The 21,768-nt window shown below is 39.7% G+C and overlaps 1 protein-coding gene across 2 annotated transcripts in view; it reads right to left on the bottom strand.

The window, feature by feature from the left end:
- Nucleotides 1–21,530, bottom strand: part of NAMPT (nicotinamide phosphoribosyltransferase) — a 31,805-nt gene extending 10,275 nt beyond the window's left edge. The window contains exons 1-8 of one of the 2 annotated variants that reach the window (XM_083859284.1): nt 21,400–21,530; nt 8,724–8,880; nt 7,337–7,440; nt 4,444–4,572; nt 3,830–3,988; nt 3,344–3,480; nt 1,339–1,564; nt 60–179 (exon numbers count right to left, since the gene is read on the bottom strand). In XM_083859284.1, coding sequence (XP_083715410.1) covers nt 60–179; nt 1,339–1,564; nt 3,344–3,480; nt 3,830–3,988; nt 4,444–4,572; nt 7,337–7,440; nt 8,724–8,880; nt 21,400–21,459 — 1,092 coding nt within the window. In that variant the 5' untranslated portion in view covers nt 21,460–21,530. The remainder of the gene's footprint in view (nt 1–59; nt 180–1,338; nt 1,565–3,343; nt 3,481–3,829; nt 3,989–4,443; nt 4,573–7,336; nt 7,441–8,723; nt 8,881–21,399) is intronic. The other variant, XM_083859285.1, reaches the window with a different exon arrangement.
- Nucleotides 21,531–21,768: the final 238 nt, after the last annotated feature.

The following is a 21,768-nucleotide window of genomic DNA, read 5'->3' as shown; positions in this document are numbered from 1 at the left end:
GTCCAGATTAAATATCAACCTTGCCAGTAACACCCTGACACATGAACAGGATCTCCTACCTCTTGCAACGTGTTGATATCCACACCATCCCCTTGAATAACTCTGAGATACGGTGGCAACAACTTATAGCCTTTTGAATTCTCTGTAATGGGAAACTTCTTCCCCAAGATCTCCAAGACCTATTGAAAAGGGAAAGAAGACAGCTCAAAATGAAAATAAAAGCCTGCCATTCCAATAAAGAAACAATTTCCACATTTGAGTCATGCTTTTTCTAGAAAATTAAAATATGTATTAAAATAAATATGCCCACATAGTCATGTTCTAAATCTATCCACATGTACAAAAAAGCATGGCAGCCATTGTGGTGGAAGCCCTTTAAAGCAGTAACAGACAATATGGTATTTAGGAACTTGCATGACAGCTAATCAGAACCATGCTTTCTCCCTTTGCTTGCTGTGACTTTTTGTTATTAAAGGTGTCAGCTCTAGATCCTGCTCTTCTTTTGGCCTCCCTTAAGATGGTGGATGAGGCTTTTAGCTTTTTTATGATTTCATAAGCCACAATATTTAAAATGAAACATTTCAGCTAGGAGTTTCTCCTATCAGCTCTGATAAAGGTCATTCAGAGTTCCTATTTGTGACTTGCCACTTATCCCAAAGGAAAAAAAAAGGTGTTAAATCTGTACAGATCTAATTTGATAGAGTATCAATGTAATTAACATTGCCCCTACTTTCTTACTTGAACAGTGCTGACAGAGGTATCAACAGCTTTTATTATGAAACTAAAACAATCATTATGCTTTCTAAAGAGAAATGAGGCAAGAAACATTTTTCAATGTGGAGTCAGTGCCACTGACTTAAATGCACATCTCATAAGAGAGAAAAGAAGGCTATGCACGTATTTGTAGCACAAAATAGTGAATTACATTAACATGGGATGTCAAGGTACCTAAATTTAATAATAAGAATTGTTATTGGCCTGGCATTTACTAGCACTCAAGTTGTTTCCCACTGCATTGGTTAAGTGACAAAAGTTTCTCTTTTATAAAGAGAAAGCATTCCAAATTATTACATCAGCAAAACTGGTGACTTGTTAAAGCTTCAAGAACCATATGCAAGAATGGGATTGACGAAAAACATGAAACTATTTGGATTGCAAAAGAGTTTCCCTATCCATACTGAGGTGAAGTAAACACTGACATTTTTATAGGTCCAAATTAGCCAGCAAATATATACAATGCATACCAAGTTAGAGCATTATATGTTTGCTAGCCAGTCATTACAAAACAAACAACTGCCCTCCCAATCTTGTAAACAAATGGCTTGAAGAAAGGCTTACCTTTAGAACAGTGTCAAGGGGATTCCCAGAATCTGGTCTAATAATAAGTGGTGCCTCTGGACTTCGGGCTTCAATTATATGCCTTAGGTCATCACCCCATATTTTTTCACAAGCATTGTAAATGTCATAGCTGTCACTAACCACAGATACAGGCACTGAAGAAAACTGTGTTACTATGTGTTCAAAAGCATCTTTTTCATGATCTTTCCCCCAAGCTGTTATGGTACTGCAAAGGCAAGCAATTGAAAAATTCATATTAGAATTGCATTTACATGTCATTCTGTATTTCCCACCAGCAACAGTTCAAGACAACGCCAGGCAGTATGATTACATGACAGCAGAAACTATGTGCTTATCACCTCTTGCTGCATGGATTATAAATACATTATATACTAAATAAACAGATTTAATTCAGAGAGTTAGGGAACTACAGATGCAAGAACAGAACATCTGCTCTGACAACTTCATGCTACAAAATGGAAAGTTGAGAACAAAGCACCTCACCATATGTTAAAAAAAATCTAAAGAACACAGAATTTATTTGCTTTTTTAATAGTGATACAAAACTAATATTCTCACTTATATAAACATTCTTCCAGAGGAACCTAGAAAATTACTTGGTACAAGGCCACAGGCAAGCATATAAACCAGAGTTGCTGAGAGCAGAAGTTACTGAATGCAGCTGATCTGCAGTAGCTGCTCAGACCAGCTGACAGAAGTGACTTTAGTGACTTGTATGCAAAGACCTAAAAATGCTCTCATTCACAGCATAAGTGTCAACGGGCATCACATTTTTACCTTAAAATTCCAACATTATCTGCCATGTGGACAAGCTCCAGATCATGACAACAGGGAGACAAACATACTTTATTTCAAAGAGGTTGGTGTAGTCTCAGAAGAGCCCTGCTGACACACCAGGGGCAAGCACCATGCTCACACCACCACCTTGTATTGGAGATTGTGGAACAGTACAAAAATTCTGTAAAAATTTGGGTGTCTTGTATGAGACCCTTTTCATGTATTAACTTGGAAAGGGTGACTGCAGTCTGCATTTGGTGGGGTAAACTTTAGGTAGGGCAGTTTAATGCCCTACCCTCTGGTCTAATGCCACCACTTCAATATGCTGTTCAAAAGATGCTGGATCTTGACTCCATGTGTTTCCTTTTGCTTTCATTACAAAAAAAATTTTATAGTAATTCTGGTCATCAGAAATTTCAGACAAAAACTGTCATGTCTATTTGTCAAGCAGGAGTTCTAGAACAGCACTACAGCAATGGTACAGAAAGTTCATCGACAAGGACTATTCATGTAAGCCTTTCCATTATGTCTTGCAATCGTAAGTGAATAATATTTAAAATCAATACTAAGTATTTAACTGGGTTTTGTGCTCAATCTGAAACACACAACCAGCCTTGTTTTATATTCTCATTTCAGTGTGTAGACATGCAACTGAAATTCAAGGATTTGCATTCACTCCCAACCTTGTACAGGACATGGATTGGAAAAACAAGTAAGAGCTCTCTCTCTCTCAAATGTCTGAGATCAATTTCTTTACTCTTAAAAATGCATTCACCATTCTTAGTGATATAACAAGGATTTATCATTACTAGTTATACTGATGGGAAGAGTGCAACTGTCTCTTCTGGAGGGAGAACATGAACTGTAACTCAGAGTTTGTCAATTATGATTTTATATTTAAAACAAAACTTGAACTTCATGATGTGAATCCTCAATATCTACAGATTATAAGCCTTCAAGCTTATTCTCAAAAGACACTGATAAGAAGGTTATAGTTAAAAACATTTAAAATATATTTGTAACTAAGAACAACCATGCTACTTATGTGTCCCTAGAACATACAGAGGCATCAGTACAGAACTGCAGCTTCAACACCTGGATCAGTCATGGCTAATACTGTATGGTATATTTCTGGATACCAATATGGGTAAGAAAACAATTATATTTTGTTGAGGTATTTTTAGAAAGGCTTAGACTAGTATCTTACCTGTGTTCAGCAGCTGGAACTGAGTATCCTGGAACTGGGTCTTTTGTCCCATAGTACTTTTTAATTAATGCAATTCCTGCAACAGTGTCTGTTCCTTTAAAGTTCACCAAATGAGCTGAAGCTCCTATTCCTGCAGTCTGAAGAAGATGCAACTTTAAGTTTCCATGCCAAATACAGAAGCTTAAGTGCAGTCACCACCTAGCACTAGTTTGTAACAGTAAGACTCTTGACTCAATTCCCACCTCACCAATATTCTCATCATTTACTTACACTGGGAAGACAGAAAGCTTCTCCCAGTCTAGTGCTCACAGCTCAGACATCGTGTTCACCCCCATCCCAGACCTTTCCCTCCACACTTAGTCCATAAACAGTGCTCTGTGCATTCACAATTTCAGAACAGAGCCACAGAGGTTAACAGACACATGCTACAACTCTTCATAGTTAAGAACAATCAGACTTTTTAAACTGTTAGACAAGCAGGTTTACCTCTTGTGAAGAAACTCCTCTGTAGCCAAAGTCATGCAGTTTATATTCCAGTCCTTCCAAGCTGCCAGAAGTCTCCAGCAAATATTTGGCCAAAATTTTTTTCTGCTCTCTAGAGTTTGTAGCCACTGTGATTGGGTACCATGACTGCACAAGAATAGTCTAAAAGAAAATCCACCACAATATAAGGTGCATATTTGTTTAGAGCTTGACAATGCCGACTTGGCATTTAATCAGGCACAAAAAGGTCTATTTACTTTCATTCCCTGTTCAGAAAGTACTGATGCCTTCAACAGTTTGCTTTTGGGCTTAAGTAATTAGCTTTTATAAGGTAGACAAGGTATTGACCTTCTCAGGAGTTATCAGTAGCAAACTACTGACACACAGTTCCCCCCATCCTCCTTTTTCTATGGACAAAAGTACTGCTGTGAATATCCTGTACAATTATTATGATCTCTTGGCAGGTGAGGGAAAAAGGTAAGATGACTACAGAAAAGAATTAAAGCAGAAAATGAAAGATGCCAGAGATTTCCCTTAAAGTAATACAGGATTCAACCTTTAATTTAAGTGCATTATTCTTTACTTAGAAAAAAACACATTAAATTTCCAAAATTTACCTCAATCCAATTTGTGAGCCAGTAGCACTCTGGATCTGTGTTTTCTACTGTGAAAAGAACATTTCCTCTGGGAATTACAGAGCCTTCAGGAACTGCCTTTATTTCTATGGGAAGATGGCCATCGTATTTCTGTGTAAGAAACAGTAATATGGTTAGACAACAGGAAAGATTAGCACCTACAGCTCTTTTATTTAACTGCAATAGATAAAAGTCAGGCTATGGGTAAGTAAATGCTTTCTTCTTCTTAATTTCCTTCAACTTTAAAAATAATCTCACCAGTTCAAATTAAGGAAAAAAATCCGTATCCGTAAGGATAAAATTCCCGTAACTTAAAAACCAGTCTCTTTATCAAAATGAATAGTGGCTATCAGTTCTATTCCTTGAGCAAACTGAGCCAGGAAATCTTAAGTATTCTATAAAAATTTGTAAGTTCTAGTCACAGAACAAGAAATATTTATGACTCATTTTCTTCAATGCTTTCACATGCAGTAAGCTAAATAAAGTTTAGCTACTATCCAGATCTTTAAAAAATCCACTGGTTTTGCTTAGCATAGATGTGTGCTTTGTTCATTTATTATGGCAGGATCCATTTAATAACTATTTTAGAGAATATTTTCATCTCAATTACTCACTAAACATGAAGTCTCATATTGGAATGTCACTCTTTCATCAGTCTTTTATCCCCAAAGGGCTCTAAACATTGTATGAAATACGCCTTTTGAAAAAGAGTAACCTTCAAATAGCAACTCTAGAAGAGTAATTGTAACTTTCTGAAAGAGCTCTGCAAGCTGTACTGGCAATACTGAAAATGTTTTGGATGGTAATATATTTTGACAGAAAGCTTCCCATGAGATACCATGTTAAAGGCAACAAAAATTTGCATCAATTCAGAGAAATTACAGATTCATGAGTAGCATCAAAGCATATTCTCCAGTACTCAACAGACATCAGAATCTCTTCTACCTCACAATTTAAAAGTTTATTCAAAAATGCAATATAACCTGAAGCAAATTATGTTTATACACCACACAGGGTTTAGTTGCCAGATTTGGAGATATATGGATTAATAAAAGACAATAAAGCCTTCAAAAAGGCTCTAAATAATTTATTAATGATTCAATGAAGGCAAAAGTATAGTTAAGTGAAAAAAAACCCAAACAAATGGATTTCAAAATTGCTGTAGGTGTTGATTTTGTCCATGGAAAAAAGTGCTGTGATCATGCCATGGCTCTGTATTAGAGCCCTTTGCAGAAATTTTGGATAGACTTGACTTGTACAATTCAGGGCTTACATTGCTATCACTCATCATCTATTCCTGCCAACTTCCAGCCTTTACACCAGCCCATTGTTCTCCAGGAAACCCATTCCTTTCTTCTACCCTTTCACCCTATCAGTATTTACCCATTCATTTACTCTCAGCACAAACTGATACGTGTACATTTCAAATTCATCCTGGCACTTCACTCACACAGCCAGTGCACCTTCCACTTAACCTACCACACCTGAGGCAACTGAGCTAGGGAAAAACACTGAACATATACTGGAATTCAGTGAGCAGAAGCAGGGACTCTGCATAAAGGGCACACAAACACTTCCAGTTTGAGAGCCACCAGCATATGAGATCAAGACATGAAAATCATGTTTGGGTTTTTTATATATATAGACACACACACACATCCACACATTTTCAATGGGAAAACCTGACAAAAGAATAAACATACACAGAGGATATGCAGGAATGCTTATTTTGACTAGACCAAAAGTTGAATGGACTTAGTCAAGTCACATTACAACTCAGTGAGGGCAGACATGCAACATTAGAAGTGCATTAATTCCGTTTATCCAAAGAGGGATCAAGCTTTAACGCAGATGAAAGCAGTTCACAACGTATAATGTAGCTTAAACACAAATATGTATTGAATTCACATTTGTAGTTATTTGAACTAGATGCAAGTCCTCTACAAACCTCTCCATAACTCTTAGAAAACTGTGGGCTTATTTATCTTGCTGCCATTTGCAACATTTAGTTGAAATTCACTCTTTTCTTGTACACCTATGGTCCACCCCAGTGGCAGGATGATACCCAGATATATTATATAAACAGATGTTACCATAAAAACACATACAATTAGGGCATCCAGGAAAATATAAATACAAAGGACTGAAAAAAGGGCTTTCAAATGTCAAAAATATTCATTCACCAGAACCCACAATGAAACTTAGCATTTAATTAATAAGCAGAGATTAGTACAGCTCTGATGGATGCTATTAGTCTAAATCTGCTGCTATTACAGAGAAGAAATGTATCCAATTACTTTAAGTCTAACACTTTTTTTAAACAAAAGGGGAAAAGGGTAATTGTGAAAAGACTTAACTTGAAATGCCTTGTGTGTTAGAAGTGCTCAAGCCTTGTATTTTATAATAAAATTTAACATTGATATCTCTGAAAAATTTACAAAACAACTGAACAAAACATGCATTTTCTGGAACTATTTATACACCCAAGAAGTTGTAATGCTTTCTGCATTAGAGTAAAAACTGTAATGATTAGTTAGAGAATGTAAATGATGCAGGCAACCACTGAGTGCTGTATCACAGATGGAAACCTGCCAACAAGCCCCCACTCACAGGGGCTGGCTGACGGCAGCCATAAATCCTTATTACCTGCAAAGCTGCATTTGGCATCTGAAAGGATGAAAATTACTTTTCACTAAGGAAATACAATTATATGATTATTCTTTGACAGCTGCTACTCCCTGTACACTAAACATGAAAAGCTAAATTTATCCAGTCTTTACTATCAAGATTAAAAGGAGAGGCTGTCATATTTATTCTACAGTTGATTCAGAAATCCCTCACAATGATCTTCAACTATTTTTGCAATTTTTTTTACCTCTAGAATATAGTTCCATCCCTTTTCATTGAAGACATCATCTTGAAAATGCTCCCTATATACTTCTTTGGCTTCCTTGATTTTCTCTTTGGTCACCACTTTACCTGGAGTTTCAGAAACAGATTAAAACTTAAAAACTTGCAATATTCATCAACTGATAAAATACATAACAAAAAGGTTCAGGAACAGCAAAGTTACTTTGCCTTTGACAAAAATATGAAGAAAACATCAAATGCAAAATGCTTAAACCAAACTTTACTTTCATTTATTATATAGATTAGAATGCTGAAGAAACCATGAGAGTAAAATACATTTGTGATTTGCAGGTGACTCAGAAAAACACGTTGAGATTATCACTCCTTTATGACGGTCAAAAACCAGTGAAGAGGTTTAACAGTAGCTCTTTTGCCAGAGGAATGTGTAGATTGTGCAAGTTGGCACATGCAGCAAGGACATACCTAGCACAAGGGTCAAGCTATGCCCATGGAGACACTTTGCAACCAACCTTTGACTGACCACTTTGTGATAGGAACCAGCAGATTAACCACATTATTTGAATAAGCATGCTACTGCTCTAGGGCCAGTCATCTGCCTTAGAGAACAACCCTCAGATTGCTAAAGACAAAAGAAACAAAATTATCAAATGTTTTGATTATAATGGAATTTCAGTCTTTGGTGGAATTGGCAGAGATGTTTATTGGATCAAAGCAAAGACATGTAAGACATATGACTATAGTTTTTTCCTTTAAAGCTGGGCAGAAGGCAACATGCACTCAGGTCAGAACAGATGATATTCGTACATAAGGCAAAAAAGCAAACAAGATCTTAACCAGCACCAAAGAATTTTCAGATGTTACTCTTAAAATTATCAGTACAAAACCCCCTTTCACATGTAGCTGCCATACTCAATGATCTAAGGTGATGGCCATCCAAAATTTAAGGAAAATTAAAATTTAATTTAAGGAAATTTAAAACCATTACTGGTTTACACAGTAAACAAACCAGCAAATGCAGAACTGAATTAATGTTCAAAGTGTAAAATGTATTTTCCATCAAATCTATCTGCTTGTGACCCTATGCACAGTTTTGGTCTCTTTCCATTCATTTCAATTTTGCCCACTGAAGTTGGGACATGAACACCTTTTCATTTTTAATGCACTACTGGCATAAATAAACTTAGTAGAGAGGTGACTGGATTAAGAAGTCAATACCAATTTATGAGGGTGGACAACTTTTTTCACAATCACATAAATACGATATTATGCACGTCACTACTTGTAGTGTATCAGAATAACCTGGAATTGTTTCAACTATAAAACTACAAGCTTGAGAAAAAGTTAAGATATTTCATCAGAGGAAAGGTTTTACTGGAATTTGAGACAGTTACCTTTTAAATATTTATTCAGAATGTACTGCAAGCCATAAAAAACTGTTTCTCCATATTTCACTTTCTTTAATTTGGAATTTTCAGTCTTCTTTTCACGACATTCAAAGTAGGAATATACTTTGCTCGTGTTAGGTGGATATTGCTTGTAGTGTGTAACCTACATCAAAAAAAAAATTCAGTAAGAACTCGAAACATCACTACAAAGCACAAGAGAAATAATATTTGTACATTAAAGCTTAAAAGTAACTCCCAGCTCTTCTGGACTGTGATTATTTATCCACTCACATTCTACACAAGTATTTAGGGAATTTCCAGGTTTTTAACCTCCTTCAATTTTCAGTTCAAAAGACTGTCTTCCCTCTGTTATTCTTTGCTTCTTTATCAATTCTTCTTCCCCCTCCCCTGATGACTTCACTTTGATTAACTGGGAAAGACTGGCTAGGATTTTAGGAGCAGCACTGAGCACCAGTTTGCCTGGGCAGTTTTCGCTCTACCACACTTTGGCCAAGCCTAAGAGCTACAGGAAGCACAAAATTCCATCCCACTACCAAATACCTGCTTGTATTTGACTGAGGTTTTGAAGGTTACCATCCCATAGCTCAGATAAAAGCCATCCAGGCTGAAGAAGGCACTGGCAATGGTCTTTACCCAAGCTCCCTATTCCCTGTGAGCAGTGTGGGTCTCTCAAGCCCTGGTTACAGCAAAGCCAGTTTACAAACCTGTAATTACCTATCAGAAATGCTGCTAAAATCTACCCGAGGTTTGCACCTCCCTACAGAGTTCCCTAGGAGGGACTTCTTTTCCAAATTTGAAAAAGTTCACATGCAATGTAAAGGAAGCATGAGAAGTTGCTACCTGTGTGTATTATGTGGAAAACTGGTCATAAAACACACAATGTTATGCGTAATTCAGCTATTACAGCTTTTCAGTGTTCCTGATAGTAAATCTAGCCAGAAATGTACTTCGAGTAATAACAGCATTTGAAACAAGTACACTCTAAACACTTAAAACCTTAAACCTGCAAAATTTCATCTCTTAATGTGTAAAGGAAACTCCATGCAAAATCCTTAATTCCATATTAAACAAAAATACAGGATAGAAACTTTGTACTATCAATGTTTAAATTACAATGTTTAAATTACAGAATATACAAATCGAGATAAGGCATCCCCAAAGTTGAAGGTAACAAAAGTTTTCCCAAATTATGATGAGAAGTCTGTGAACAAGTCTATACATTCCATACAAGAAAAACTGTTCCTACAGTTGAAAAAGCAACATCGTACATCAGAAAAAAACTCAAACGGTGTGAAACTCATGTCTGAATATTTTTCAAACTCCCATATTTACAGGTTAGAGCATGGATTCATTATACGTTTCCTGCTGTTACTGCAAATAACCTTAAAATTTTCTGTTTCTGATATGACAAGGAATTGGAAAAGGGATAGCTTTACTGCTTCTCCCTTCTTGTCCTGATTTTTTAAATATATCTCTGAAATTCTCAAAGAAAAATATTTGAAGGTTGCCTTACCTGTATTCCTATAACTGTACATTAAAGGATTTTAAAATGACAGTTTTCCTTCACCTCTCAAATGTAATTTAAATTTAGTATTTCACTAGTTTGGACATTGAACTATTCAACTGAATTTTTTGGTTCTCCTATACCAGCACAAGACTGTTATGGTTGTGTTTCCAGTGCTGCAAGGAAACATTCAAGAAAGGTCAATTTAAAGATCATTCTATTGTCTTTGCTTGTGTGAGGTTTACAAGGCCAATCAAATAAACCCCAAGCTTGTCATTGCATGTTTTCTGCCCTGACTTCAAACAAAACATGGCACCACAGGCATTTAATAGTGCACAGACTTATTCTGTTACGATTCCACAGCCACTCAAAAGCAGAATGCTTAAGAGTAGCAATGTCAGACCCTAAGACAAAACCTGGCTTTTAGATTTAGCTCTAGCTATTAATAAATGTCTTGCTTCACAAATTATAACATGCCCTTTCCTAGTTCTGTGCAGAGCTTCCACGTACATTACATTGCCAGCTCACAGAAAACTCTCTGCGTGATACCATCACATCTAAAGGAAAACAAAATGCCCGTACAAAAGAAAACACACCCACTCATCTTCTCTTCTTTACTATGGAGCAGACAAAAATAGGCTCCAGTTGACATGTCTTTCTAACCAGTGCATATATAAACACACAGATACATACATATATATATAGATATATATATACACGCACACAAAAAACCCTTTATAAGAAATTGTATTAAATGCATTTTAAGAAAAAGATCCTGTAACAAATCTTTAGAATGCTCATGCACTATAAAGACATAGAGATTGGGAACTCCTTCCTTTCCACTGGTGCCACCAAGGTAAATTACAGCAACTTCATGAAAAATTTTGCTTTGTTTTACAACTGGGACTGAACTTTTCAGTTTGTGATTTCAGAGTAAAGGCTCAACACAGAGCCCTGCAGCTGCAAGTGTACACAGCAGATGTCCCAGGACCAATCCTCCAAAGGAGGATCTCAATTCTTTGTGGTGAGCTCGGGAGCAAACCAAGGCAATGCTGCCACTCTCACCATAACGGTTCAAACCAGTGAAAACTGTATCTGCATGAGACAGGACACTCAGGTTTCTTTTAAAAAGTTTAATTATACAACCTACCAACTATGGGCAAGTTCCTGGAGCCAACACCTGTATTGTAGTGAAAATTTGCGTGATCTTTAGCTCACGTCTTGAAAATATACTCAACTTTGGCAGTTCAAAGGCATCTCCTTCCACTATATATTTCTCTGTCAAAATGGTTACATGCCCAAATTAGCTTAGGGTGCACAGTGCACCCACTGAGTTGGTGTCACCTTTTCTTATTGCGTTTATGCACATTTTTTAGGGACTTCCTATTCTAGCTCTGCTTTGAAGCATGCTCACAAAACACAGTGCTCTGGCTGCAAACCAGAACTTGAGAGCTGAAATCAGGCTGAAATGTAACAGATTTATCCTTTATATAGCATACCTGGGGATACAGCTCCTCCTGACTACCTTGCTGACAGTTTCAACCTAAAAAAAAACCCAATCAAGTTTCTCAAACACTGTCTTACAGGTTTAGCTATCTTTTCCCACTTAAGATTAGATCTTAACCTGAAAAATAAATATTAGCTAGTGTCCAGAAAATAGTTACTTCTAGGGATTCAAACCTATATGAAAATTTCATGTTTGACAGAAATATAATTTCATTGATTTAATTGCTTTAAGTACTTGAAGGAGATAAGGAGCTAACTTTGCAAATCACATGTGTGATATTCAATTATATTCTTCACACATTAAAATCTATTTAAACAATGAAAAAACACATCCCTGACAACTAAAATATTTACATCTAAGCAAACCTTACAGCTGTAATTTTAAAGATACTTCATTTAACATTCCACAAAGCTGCTAGTCTTATCTACAAAGCTGAGACACCCTTAAATATTACTCAATATTTAAAGGTACAATCACAATCTTAAAAGTACCACACTTAACAATCATTGGTTACTTGAAGGGGACTTACAAAAAAGATGTGGACACACTTTTTAGCAGGGCCTGTAGCAACAGGACAAGGAGTGATGGTTTAAAACTAAAGGAGGGTAGATTCAGACAAGATATAATAATGTTTTTTATGATGAAGGTAGTGAAACACTGGAATAGGTTGCCCAGAGAGGTGATGGATGACCCACCCCTGGATACACTCAAGGTCAAGTTGGACAAACTGACCTAGTCGAAGATGTCCCTGCTCATTGCAGAGAGGCTGGACTAGACGGCCTTTTAAAGCCCCTTTCAACCCAAACTATTCTTTGATTCTATGTTGTACAGGTGTGAGAAGCTAAGCACAAGACCTACAACCCCTGCTCAGTCATCTGGCCGTCTGTTTTGCTCCCAGACCCACAGACAGGGCACCCACCATACTTATCAGGAATATCTGCCCACAAAATGTCAGAGCAGCTGATTGCATTGGCTGTTATTTCTGGGCTTCTATGACATGAGGGAAAAATACCCATCTGCCACACTGGTGGTCAAGAGGTTTGGCATGTAGTGAAATGCCTGATGGTAAAAACATTGTGAAAAAGATCAAGGTCTAGGAGTGAGAATAGTTCACAGAAGACACAAAGAATGCCACTGAAAACAAAACCAACCAACCAACAAGAAAAAACCTGACACAATGCTATAAAGCACTTAGAAGCTGAAAACTATGGTTCAAAAAATGCCTCTTGTTGATCTTTCCTTCTTGTCAGATGAAAACTTGTACCTTTCTGTATCCAAAAGGAGAATAGAAAGAACAACAGAGGCAATGTACAATATTTGAAATTAAATTTTATGTGACTTAGAGATCGAGAGAGTATTGATAACTCTGCTTTCAGTTAGGGGGTGACAGAAGCAGGACTTGTACAGATGAGCTCTGGATAACTAGGAGTGACTATAAAGTCAATAGGAAACCCCTTCTCTTCAGGAAGGAAAAAAACCCCTAACCAACAAACAGAAAAGCAAACAAAAGCCTCTAGTGGGATTAAGAGACCCTTACAAAAAAACAACTCTCCCAAGTATCTTCAAAGGCCTTTTGATGTTTAGTTCAAAGGCTGTGGTTTAGGTTTTGTCTATAAAACATATGACAAACAGCCTTGGAACTACTACCTACAAGATTATGTACTATGACTGAAATAGAGCACTTTTATTCCAGTTGTGATAGTTCCTTATTAAATTTAATGCAAATAAAGGTATATTCTGAACAAAGAATATTTCCACAGGGACTACATCTATTAAAATACATGAAGCACAAATTGCATTTAGATCATCTATCAAAAAAACCACTTCAAACATTAAGAGTTAAATTTTAAGAAAAAGGAATTAATGGGTATTCATCAGAAAATGGTGATGACTGATGTAAACACAGCATTTTTCTGAGCTAGATAAGATTTTTGACATAAAAATACAAATATTCTTATAATCTACAAGCTTTGTTGTACAAGATATTGCAACGAACTTACTTTAAATGGTTATTTAAGCCTGTATAATTCAACCATTTGAAAACATGGGAAAAACAGATGGGATGTGAGAAGTCAGGTGTGGCCAAAATCTCCACTGGTGGTAATTCCTGACGCTCCCCTATGTCAGATGCCAACATGAACCATCAGAAAGATACTTACAAGCCCTGTCTCCAGGAAAGAAAGCAAACCCCCAAACATTTACCCAGCAGGATTTTGCCTGTACTGTAACTCTCATGTGATAAGATGATACCAGTTCAAGTAAGACAGTATTTGAACTTTCTGGAGCTATTTTGAAAAATCCTTTGTGCCAAATGGTTACAGAACAATCTGGTCACAAAACCCATGGTGGCACACAGCCACAACCATGAAGAATCAGAGGGACAGGTGGCAGGTAAGCCAGAAAGAAGTAGCATGGCCAGGACACTGGGGCACTTGGTCAGGACACTGCACGTCTGCAGCACGAGGGCCCAAAGCACAGGCTTGGTCACTGCACTGCAAGCCTTGATCTGCCAGAGATACTTGGGGAATCCTCATCCCCTGTACACCTTACTGAGATAGATGATTTTAGTGCAGTGGTGCTGCTGGTATTTACACTGGGGAGACTTCTGCAAAGCACTCTAAGACCTCCATGAATTGTAGCATTACATATTATTTGCAAACCTTGTGGAAAGAGGCCATGGTATGAAATTGTCATTGTAGGACATGAAAGAAAGATGAGAGACTCCAAATATTTCAGAAGGCAAAGAGCATAGAGAAAAGGCTTTATTGTTTAATACTCACTACCTTTTATAAGGTGTTCCAATACAGACTTAACATGATTGGTGAATAGGAACAACACCTCTCTACTCCCATTGGTTGAACTACAGAAACAGCAAAACATCACCTGGAGAAAGAATAGCTGTTTGCCAAGATTGTTTTGAGAAGAAGCTTTCTTGAGAAATTTTTCCTTGGGAAAAAGTTAGCAGCTGCTAGCAGGCTAAAATCTCTCAGACCCAGAAATATCAGGCCCACATGAAATACTGCTTTACCTAAACCTTTAGGAGATTTAGCCAACAGAGCAGCTAAAATCAAATTTTTCCAACAACCTACATGGAAAACAACACTATTAGCAACAATAAGGAGATGAACCAGGACTTAGGAGCTATCAGATACACCTCACTGAGTGAGATAACTAACAGCAGATATAAGGCATTGTGACCTTCTTCAGGAAAACACCCAATACAACTGTAACTAACAGTTATATTCAACAGATGCTTTGGTAGCATTCAAAGCAATCACAGAAGGAATGCACAACAGTGGAAATGAAAACCAAACCAAAAGCCAATATGGTTAAATGATAAGTTTATTTAAACAAGAGAGGAAATGTCAGAAGAATCAATCTTTAATAACTCAAGAGAAAGGGCATGCAACAATTGCAGGTAAAGTGCAAGACATTTTTAAGTGAGTTAAAAAAAAAAATCTAAGAGTCAAGTACAATCTTACTATTTTGATTACACGAGCTTCAGATTAACATTAAAAAAAAAAAAAAGCTTTAGGGAGACTCCAAGTCCCTTATTAGAATGCAAAATATTGAGGCAATATTTAAGAATCAAAGTGAGAGTATTGGGAGATGCTCTTGTGAGATGAGAGAGATAAGCTAATGGAGGTTATGACTTGAATGATGACCATGTATTACTTCTAATGTATCTATATTTGAGTTCATCCACTGTTGCAATAAAGCGGGTAGTCCTCAGTTTCTTCATGCAGGAAAAGCCAAATCTTTATTCACATAACTCATTTTTATACAGTTTTTACAGACTTCAGATGTTCATCCACTAACTAACTAGCTAGCAGTTTTCTTGCCACTTAATTCATTGGTTAAAAGATGTTTTGTGTGTATGTGGTAAGACTCTCTCTTTTATTCCGGTGTTTACATTTTTCCTTTGTGGATTCTCCTGGAACAGATCTTTTTGTTATTACAGGTGCAAACAGTTCTGTTACTGGAATAATTTGTTGTGTTAATTGACTTTTTATTCCTTTGGTTCTTTCTTCTGGGAACTCACAGGCTAGCTGGTAATTCAGCAGAGCAAGGCCTGATTTTATAAGGCCTTTCTTTTATAATATCTTTACCTGAATGTAACAATCCACCATTTTTTTATACATGTATTGAAAAATAAGAGAATCAGAGGTGAGAAAAAAAGTAGAGATGAGTCAGTATTATAAAAAATAAAGAAAGCACATGCAAGCAACTGAATTCCTATAGAAGCTGCACATTATCAGCAGACGTGCTATACATGACCAGGTCCACATTCATTTAAAACACAAGGTCAAGTGGAAGCACTAGAGCTGAATGTATTCTAAATTTCTCAGAGAAAACACAATGCTTAAAACCAGCCACATTTTGCAGTAGATTACTTTACCACTAAAGACTTTAATGGTTTTTGTAGTGGTTTAGTCCCAGCCAGCAACCAAGTCCCAGCTGCCATTCACTCACTCTTCCCAGTGGGACAGGGGAGAGAATCAGAAGGGTAAAAGTGGGAAACTCACGGGTTGGGATAAAGACAGTTTAACAGGGAAAGCAAAACTTCTCTGCACATAAGCAAAGCAGAACACTGTTAAATTCATTCATCACTTCCCTTGGGCAGGTAGGTGTTCAAGCATTCCCAGAGAAGCAGGACTCCAGCCTGTATAGCAGTTACTGGGGAAGACAAATGCTACTACTATATTCCCCCCTTTCCTCGTTCTTCCCCCAGCTTTATACGCTAATCATGATGTCATGTGGTATGGAATATCCCTTGGGTCAGTCGGGGTCAGCTGTCCTGGTGTCCCCTCCCAGCTCCTTGTGCCCCCCACTCACCGGTGGGATGGCGTGTGGGGCAGAAAGGGCCTTGACTTTGTGCAAGCACTGCTCAGCAAAATCAAAAATATCCCTGAATTATCAGCATTGTAGTCAGCACAAATCCAAAACAGCCTCATACCAGCTACTAACAAGAAAATTAACTCTACCTCAGTCAAAACCAGCAGTTTTACATCCAAGAATATCATGAAAGTGATGACAAAATGCCTTATGTTTACTGTTTACACGTTTGTGACTAGTCAGCTGTACTGCTGCACATGCTGCCTAAAGTTTCCTTCTCCTTAATGGAAAAGGAAAAATATTTACCTTTTCAACAATGAAAACTGCAATGGTTCTAGAAGGGGTTGCTTCCCATTGAAAAATTGTCTGAACACTGTACAGTTGCAGTGCTCCTTTTGAGCAATGATGTCTTGGGGTTTGTAACAGGACCATGTGACTACAAATCAGAACTTGGAAGATAATGAACCTAGAGAGCGTGAGGATTGTGTCTTACAAGGAGTGTCAAGCCAGAAGTTTCAGATTCTTTTCCACTGGAAGAATTACAAGAGATAAGAGAACACATTCACACTCCCACAAGATTTTAATTAAGGCAAAAAAATATTTATGGGCTGCTGTAAAGAATATTTTGCAATAATTAAGTACTAGTCAAATTCAGTAGTAAAAAGTACTCCTGTCTCTTCCTCACATACATCTAGCCTTCTAAATAAAGAATATACAGGCTGTCAGAGCCTAGAACAAACACACGCTCATGTGAAGTGCTTCAGAAGTCAGTGTTCTCCTATATCCACACAGAGTAAAAGAAGTCATTTGAAGTAAAAAATACTTAAAGTTCAACATGTAAGGCATACAGAGTTAAAACATATATTTTGTGTTTCCTTGAGGCATCCAGAAAGAAATTAATTCTGAAACAGATCTCATTTAAAGTCTAGATAGCAAATCAGCTCCTCCTAAGAGGTAATTGCATGGCAGCTTATTATAGCTATCAGCTTAATTACAAAACATGCCAAGCAACAGTAATAGATCTATTGGCAAAAGCAAAATAAGCTATTATTACTCCAGCAAACAAGGTTCAGTCAATAGCCCTTCCCCACTTGCAGCTCATGGTCCATCCATCCCAGGCCAGGTCTGTGCCAGCCACAGCTGTCTTCCTGCTGAAGAACATAGACTCTGCCAAGCCCATCCTCCCAATACAGTTTCAGACCACATATACCCTGGAATATTTCTTGCCTGTGCAGAAATAAACAAGCATAGGCTAAACAGAGCACTGGGAATCAGAGAAAGAAAATGCAGAGGAGGTGTGTCAACAATGTCAGACCAACGAGGCACTGAGGGGCACGGACTTTTTCACTGTGGGAGGGCAGAGGGTGAAGAGAACACCACTGTCACACAGGGGCAAGACTGCTATAGAGCATTGCATAATCTATATACAGCTAGCTATATAAATTGTGTCTTGCTATAGACACAAGACTAAGACATCACACAGCATGAACAGTGATTTTCAAGGAGCCTGCTGATACCCCCTCACATGCAGCTTTCTATCAGCAAGGACTTTGACTTCAGATACTTCCCCGTTTCAGTAATGCCAAGTCACTAGCAGAAAACTTCACTAATAGAAATGCCATTGCTATACTGCACATAAAGACAACGAGGATCCCCAGATAACACCACAATGATGAATCTCTTGAGAGTCTCATGATGAGAAGAATTAAAAAGACTGTTGTTACTTATCAGCATGTTGCACACACACCATACCATATGCCCACACCCAGACTCTGAGGGGATGGCAAATAACTCCCAGCATACAGGAGGAATTATACTTTTGGGGGATTTGTAAAAGCTTAAGAAGATGCAACAAAGTACACAGCACGAAGAATCAAAGTGATGTAAAAACATTTCTCTTTTAATTGGGTTTAGAGATAAAGTGTATAATTTGAAGCCCAGCCTCAAAATCCTGGAGCACTTGTACAATTGAGTAAGCTCCAGTCTATACTGGAAGCTCAGTACTGGAACCAGTACATAGTCACTCTACTGGGAAGTACTCCTGTCTAGAAATACTCACTTTACTAACAATCAGCGTGACACTCTGCAGCTTTTCAAAAACACTTTTAAGATTTTGAAACTGAGTATTTGATAATCTCTATAAATTAAGAAGAAATGTCCTGTGATGCACATGCAAACAGGAAAATAGTGTAGAAGGAGGGGAGACTGGATTAGCGCTCAACAGACAAACCTTTGTCTACCAAATTACTTTGTTTCTGAAATTGTATAGGCACTAAACCAGTAATGAGTTGTCTTTTCACCCCAAATTTCGAACTGCAGCAACAGAGAACTGGGACATTGGAGCTAGTACTCAAACTAACCAGTTGTGACAGATATGACCCTGAGATACCGCAACTTTCTTCTGATGGACAACTGCCTAAGCTAGGGTTGTACCGCTCAGTATGGCCTGCATGTTTTGGGTCTTTTTTTCCCCACAGCTGTTTATTTCTATGTGATTTTTGTCACCAACATTAGCTTGTATGGATTGGCATCTATTGCAATGGATCACCAGACAAACTTCTGAGTTGATCCATGTTTTTTCTCAGTCTAAATGTCATGTACAGACAGTTCTGCACACACAAACAGATGCTACAGTTGTGGATACAGCAGAACTATAAAAAAAAAATAAAATACCCACAATCCAACCCCCCCCCAAACAAACAAGCAAACAAACAAACAAAAAGAAAGAAAAAATAAAAATTCCCCAATCAACTTTCACTTCTGTTTTAATTGCTAGTAAGAGTGTTTGTTAATTCCTGTAAAAAGCTTGACATTGCAAACTACCAGCTATCTTAGTGTAGTTTTACTGAAAGTGCTCTCGCTAAGTGTGTTTCATTGATTAGGAAATGACAGTATCATCCAGGGAGAAGATAAGTGATGTTTGCTCATATTACCTAACAAGATAAAAGCAGCTGCTTGTTTAAGCATTGTCCAGAGACACTGGAGTTCCTAAAATTTGGAAAAAAGCATATGGAAAGACAGACAATTTGAATAGCCCTAACAAAGTAACTGAGGGTGGCAACTGTTCTAAATATAATACAAAATGCTCCGAGCTGCCACAGAAAGCCTCATCCGAATTCAGTTTTAAACTGGAAAGAGAGGAAAAAAAAAAAAAAAAAAAAGAAGAAGAAAAAAAGAATACCTCAGGCCTTTATTTGACCTCATTAAGATTTTTACCACTCCTGGAATGTTTTAAAGTCATCTATACTACGAAACAGCAAACAGAACAGAAGCAAACTGATTTTATGTCACTCCAGTGCGCTGCATTACCACCAGTCCTTGAGCACACCCAGAGAATTTGGAAAAACTAGTGTGCAAATTAGACTTAGACGAGATACTGTTTAAACCCAGGCCTGCAGTATATAATGTGATTAATCTCAGACATAGAAAAGAGTGTGTCTTCCATATTTGAGTAAGTTAGATAACAAACACTTAAACCTAGTTCATAAAGAGCACTGTAGCCAGATTACACCCTGAATGGAAGCAGCTTTGCAGCCCTCAGTTGCAGTATCAGGATGCCCTGACTGAGCCGCTCCAAGACTTATAAATAAATATCTTCCCACCTTCCAAAACTCCTTCCCACAAACAGCAACAATAACTGTTAACTTTCTTTGCCTCTTGATGCAATGTATAGTAATAATAACAATAATGAAAATAATAGTAGTAGCAATAGTAATATCGCCTCAAGCCAACAACCGGAGCACATACTGAGATTTGTACTTTGGTAGTTACTCAGTAACAAGACCCAGTCACAACACAGCTTTGCTTTTTTAACTCCTCTATCCTCGAAACTCATCCCAGCAGCCCAATGCTCAAAGAGGTAAAAGACCAAACCGCTTTACAGTGTGCTGAACGGTAACCAGGACTGCTACTGTAGTTTTGTTTAGGCCACCAACAACCCCGCCGACAACGCGGGGCAGCTCCTGAAGGGAATAAGGGAGTCTCGCAGCCCGGGAGAGGCCGGGCACAGTGTCCGGCGCCGGGGGAGTCACACACAGGCTGAGGGCTGCCAGGAGCCGGCGCTGCGCAGGGGCAGGACCGGGCCCGGCACACTCTGCGGGGCCCGTCAGGAGCTCCGGGTCACAAATCCCGGGGGGGAGCGCGGACAGGGCGCCCGCACTTTGCCACCGCTGCCAGCACCAGAGAAACGAAGGGGGAGCCGCACGGTGCGCCGCTCCCCTCCACACCACCACCGCGCCTGGCGAACGTGACACCGCAGTGGCCGGTGCACGGCTGAGCACAGGGCGAGGAAACACGTATTTTGCGCCAGCCGGGTCCCGGAGCGCGCCGCATCACCGCCAGGAACAGAACCCACCGCAGGCGGCCACCGGGGCGAGCGGAGCAGAGCGGGAGGGCCCAAGGAATGACCGCCCATGACCGCCCCGGGCAGCGACCTGCGCGCCCTCCCGACCCGGCCGGCCCGGACCATCCCCGAGGCCGGGCGCCCCCGCCCCCCGCCAGGCCGCCCCCCGCGCCCGCTTTCACTTTCTTTTCTGGCCCCGCCGCCGCGACCCCGGGCACCACCAGGAGCGGCTCGGGGCTGCCGGGGGCCAAGGGGGCAGCCCCGGCCAGGCCTCCGCCGTCCCCCCGCATGGCACGGGTGAGGCCAGGCACCCTGACCGGCGCCCCGGGAGTCTCCCAGCCCCGGCCAGGCGGGCGGGGGACCGGTGGCGGGGGGGCTGGCCTGGCTCGGAGCCCCGCGGGTGGCGCGCCCCGGCGGGTCCGGTACCCGCAGAGGTGACCCCCCTCTCTCCTGCCCAACTGCCCGTGCCCACCTTGTAGGAGTCGGTGGCGAGGAGGATGTTGAACTCGGCCCCCGCCGCAGCGCACTCCATGTCGCCGAGCCCCGCGGCGCCGCCGCCCGCACGGACAGGACAGGACCGGACCGGGCTGCGCCGCCACCGCCGGTGCTGGAGAGGGGGAACGGGAGAGGGGGCGGGGCGGAAACACGGGATCGCGGCCGGGGCGGGCGCGCGCGGGGGCGCTGATTGGCTGCGCCGCTCCGCCGCTGAGGGCGGTTCCGTGACGTCACCCGGCGGAGGGCCGGGGCCGGGGCGGTGAGAGGGCTCTGATTGGTTCCGCCCCGGTCGTGCAGGGGGAGGGGCGGGCTGGGAGCGTCCCGCGCCGCACGTTCTCTTTCATTG

The sequence above is a fragment of the Zosterops lateralis genome, assembly GCF_965231275.1.
Source record: "Zosterops lateralis genome assembly, chromosome: 4".
Taxonomy (NCBI): Eukaryota; Metazoa; Chordata; class Aves; order Passeriformes; family Zosteropidae; genus Zosterops; species Zosterops lateralis.
Note: the sequence above shows the minus strand (reverse complement) of the source record. Positions and strands in the feature narration are given on the sequence as shown.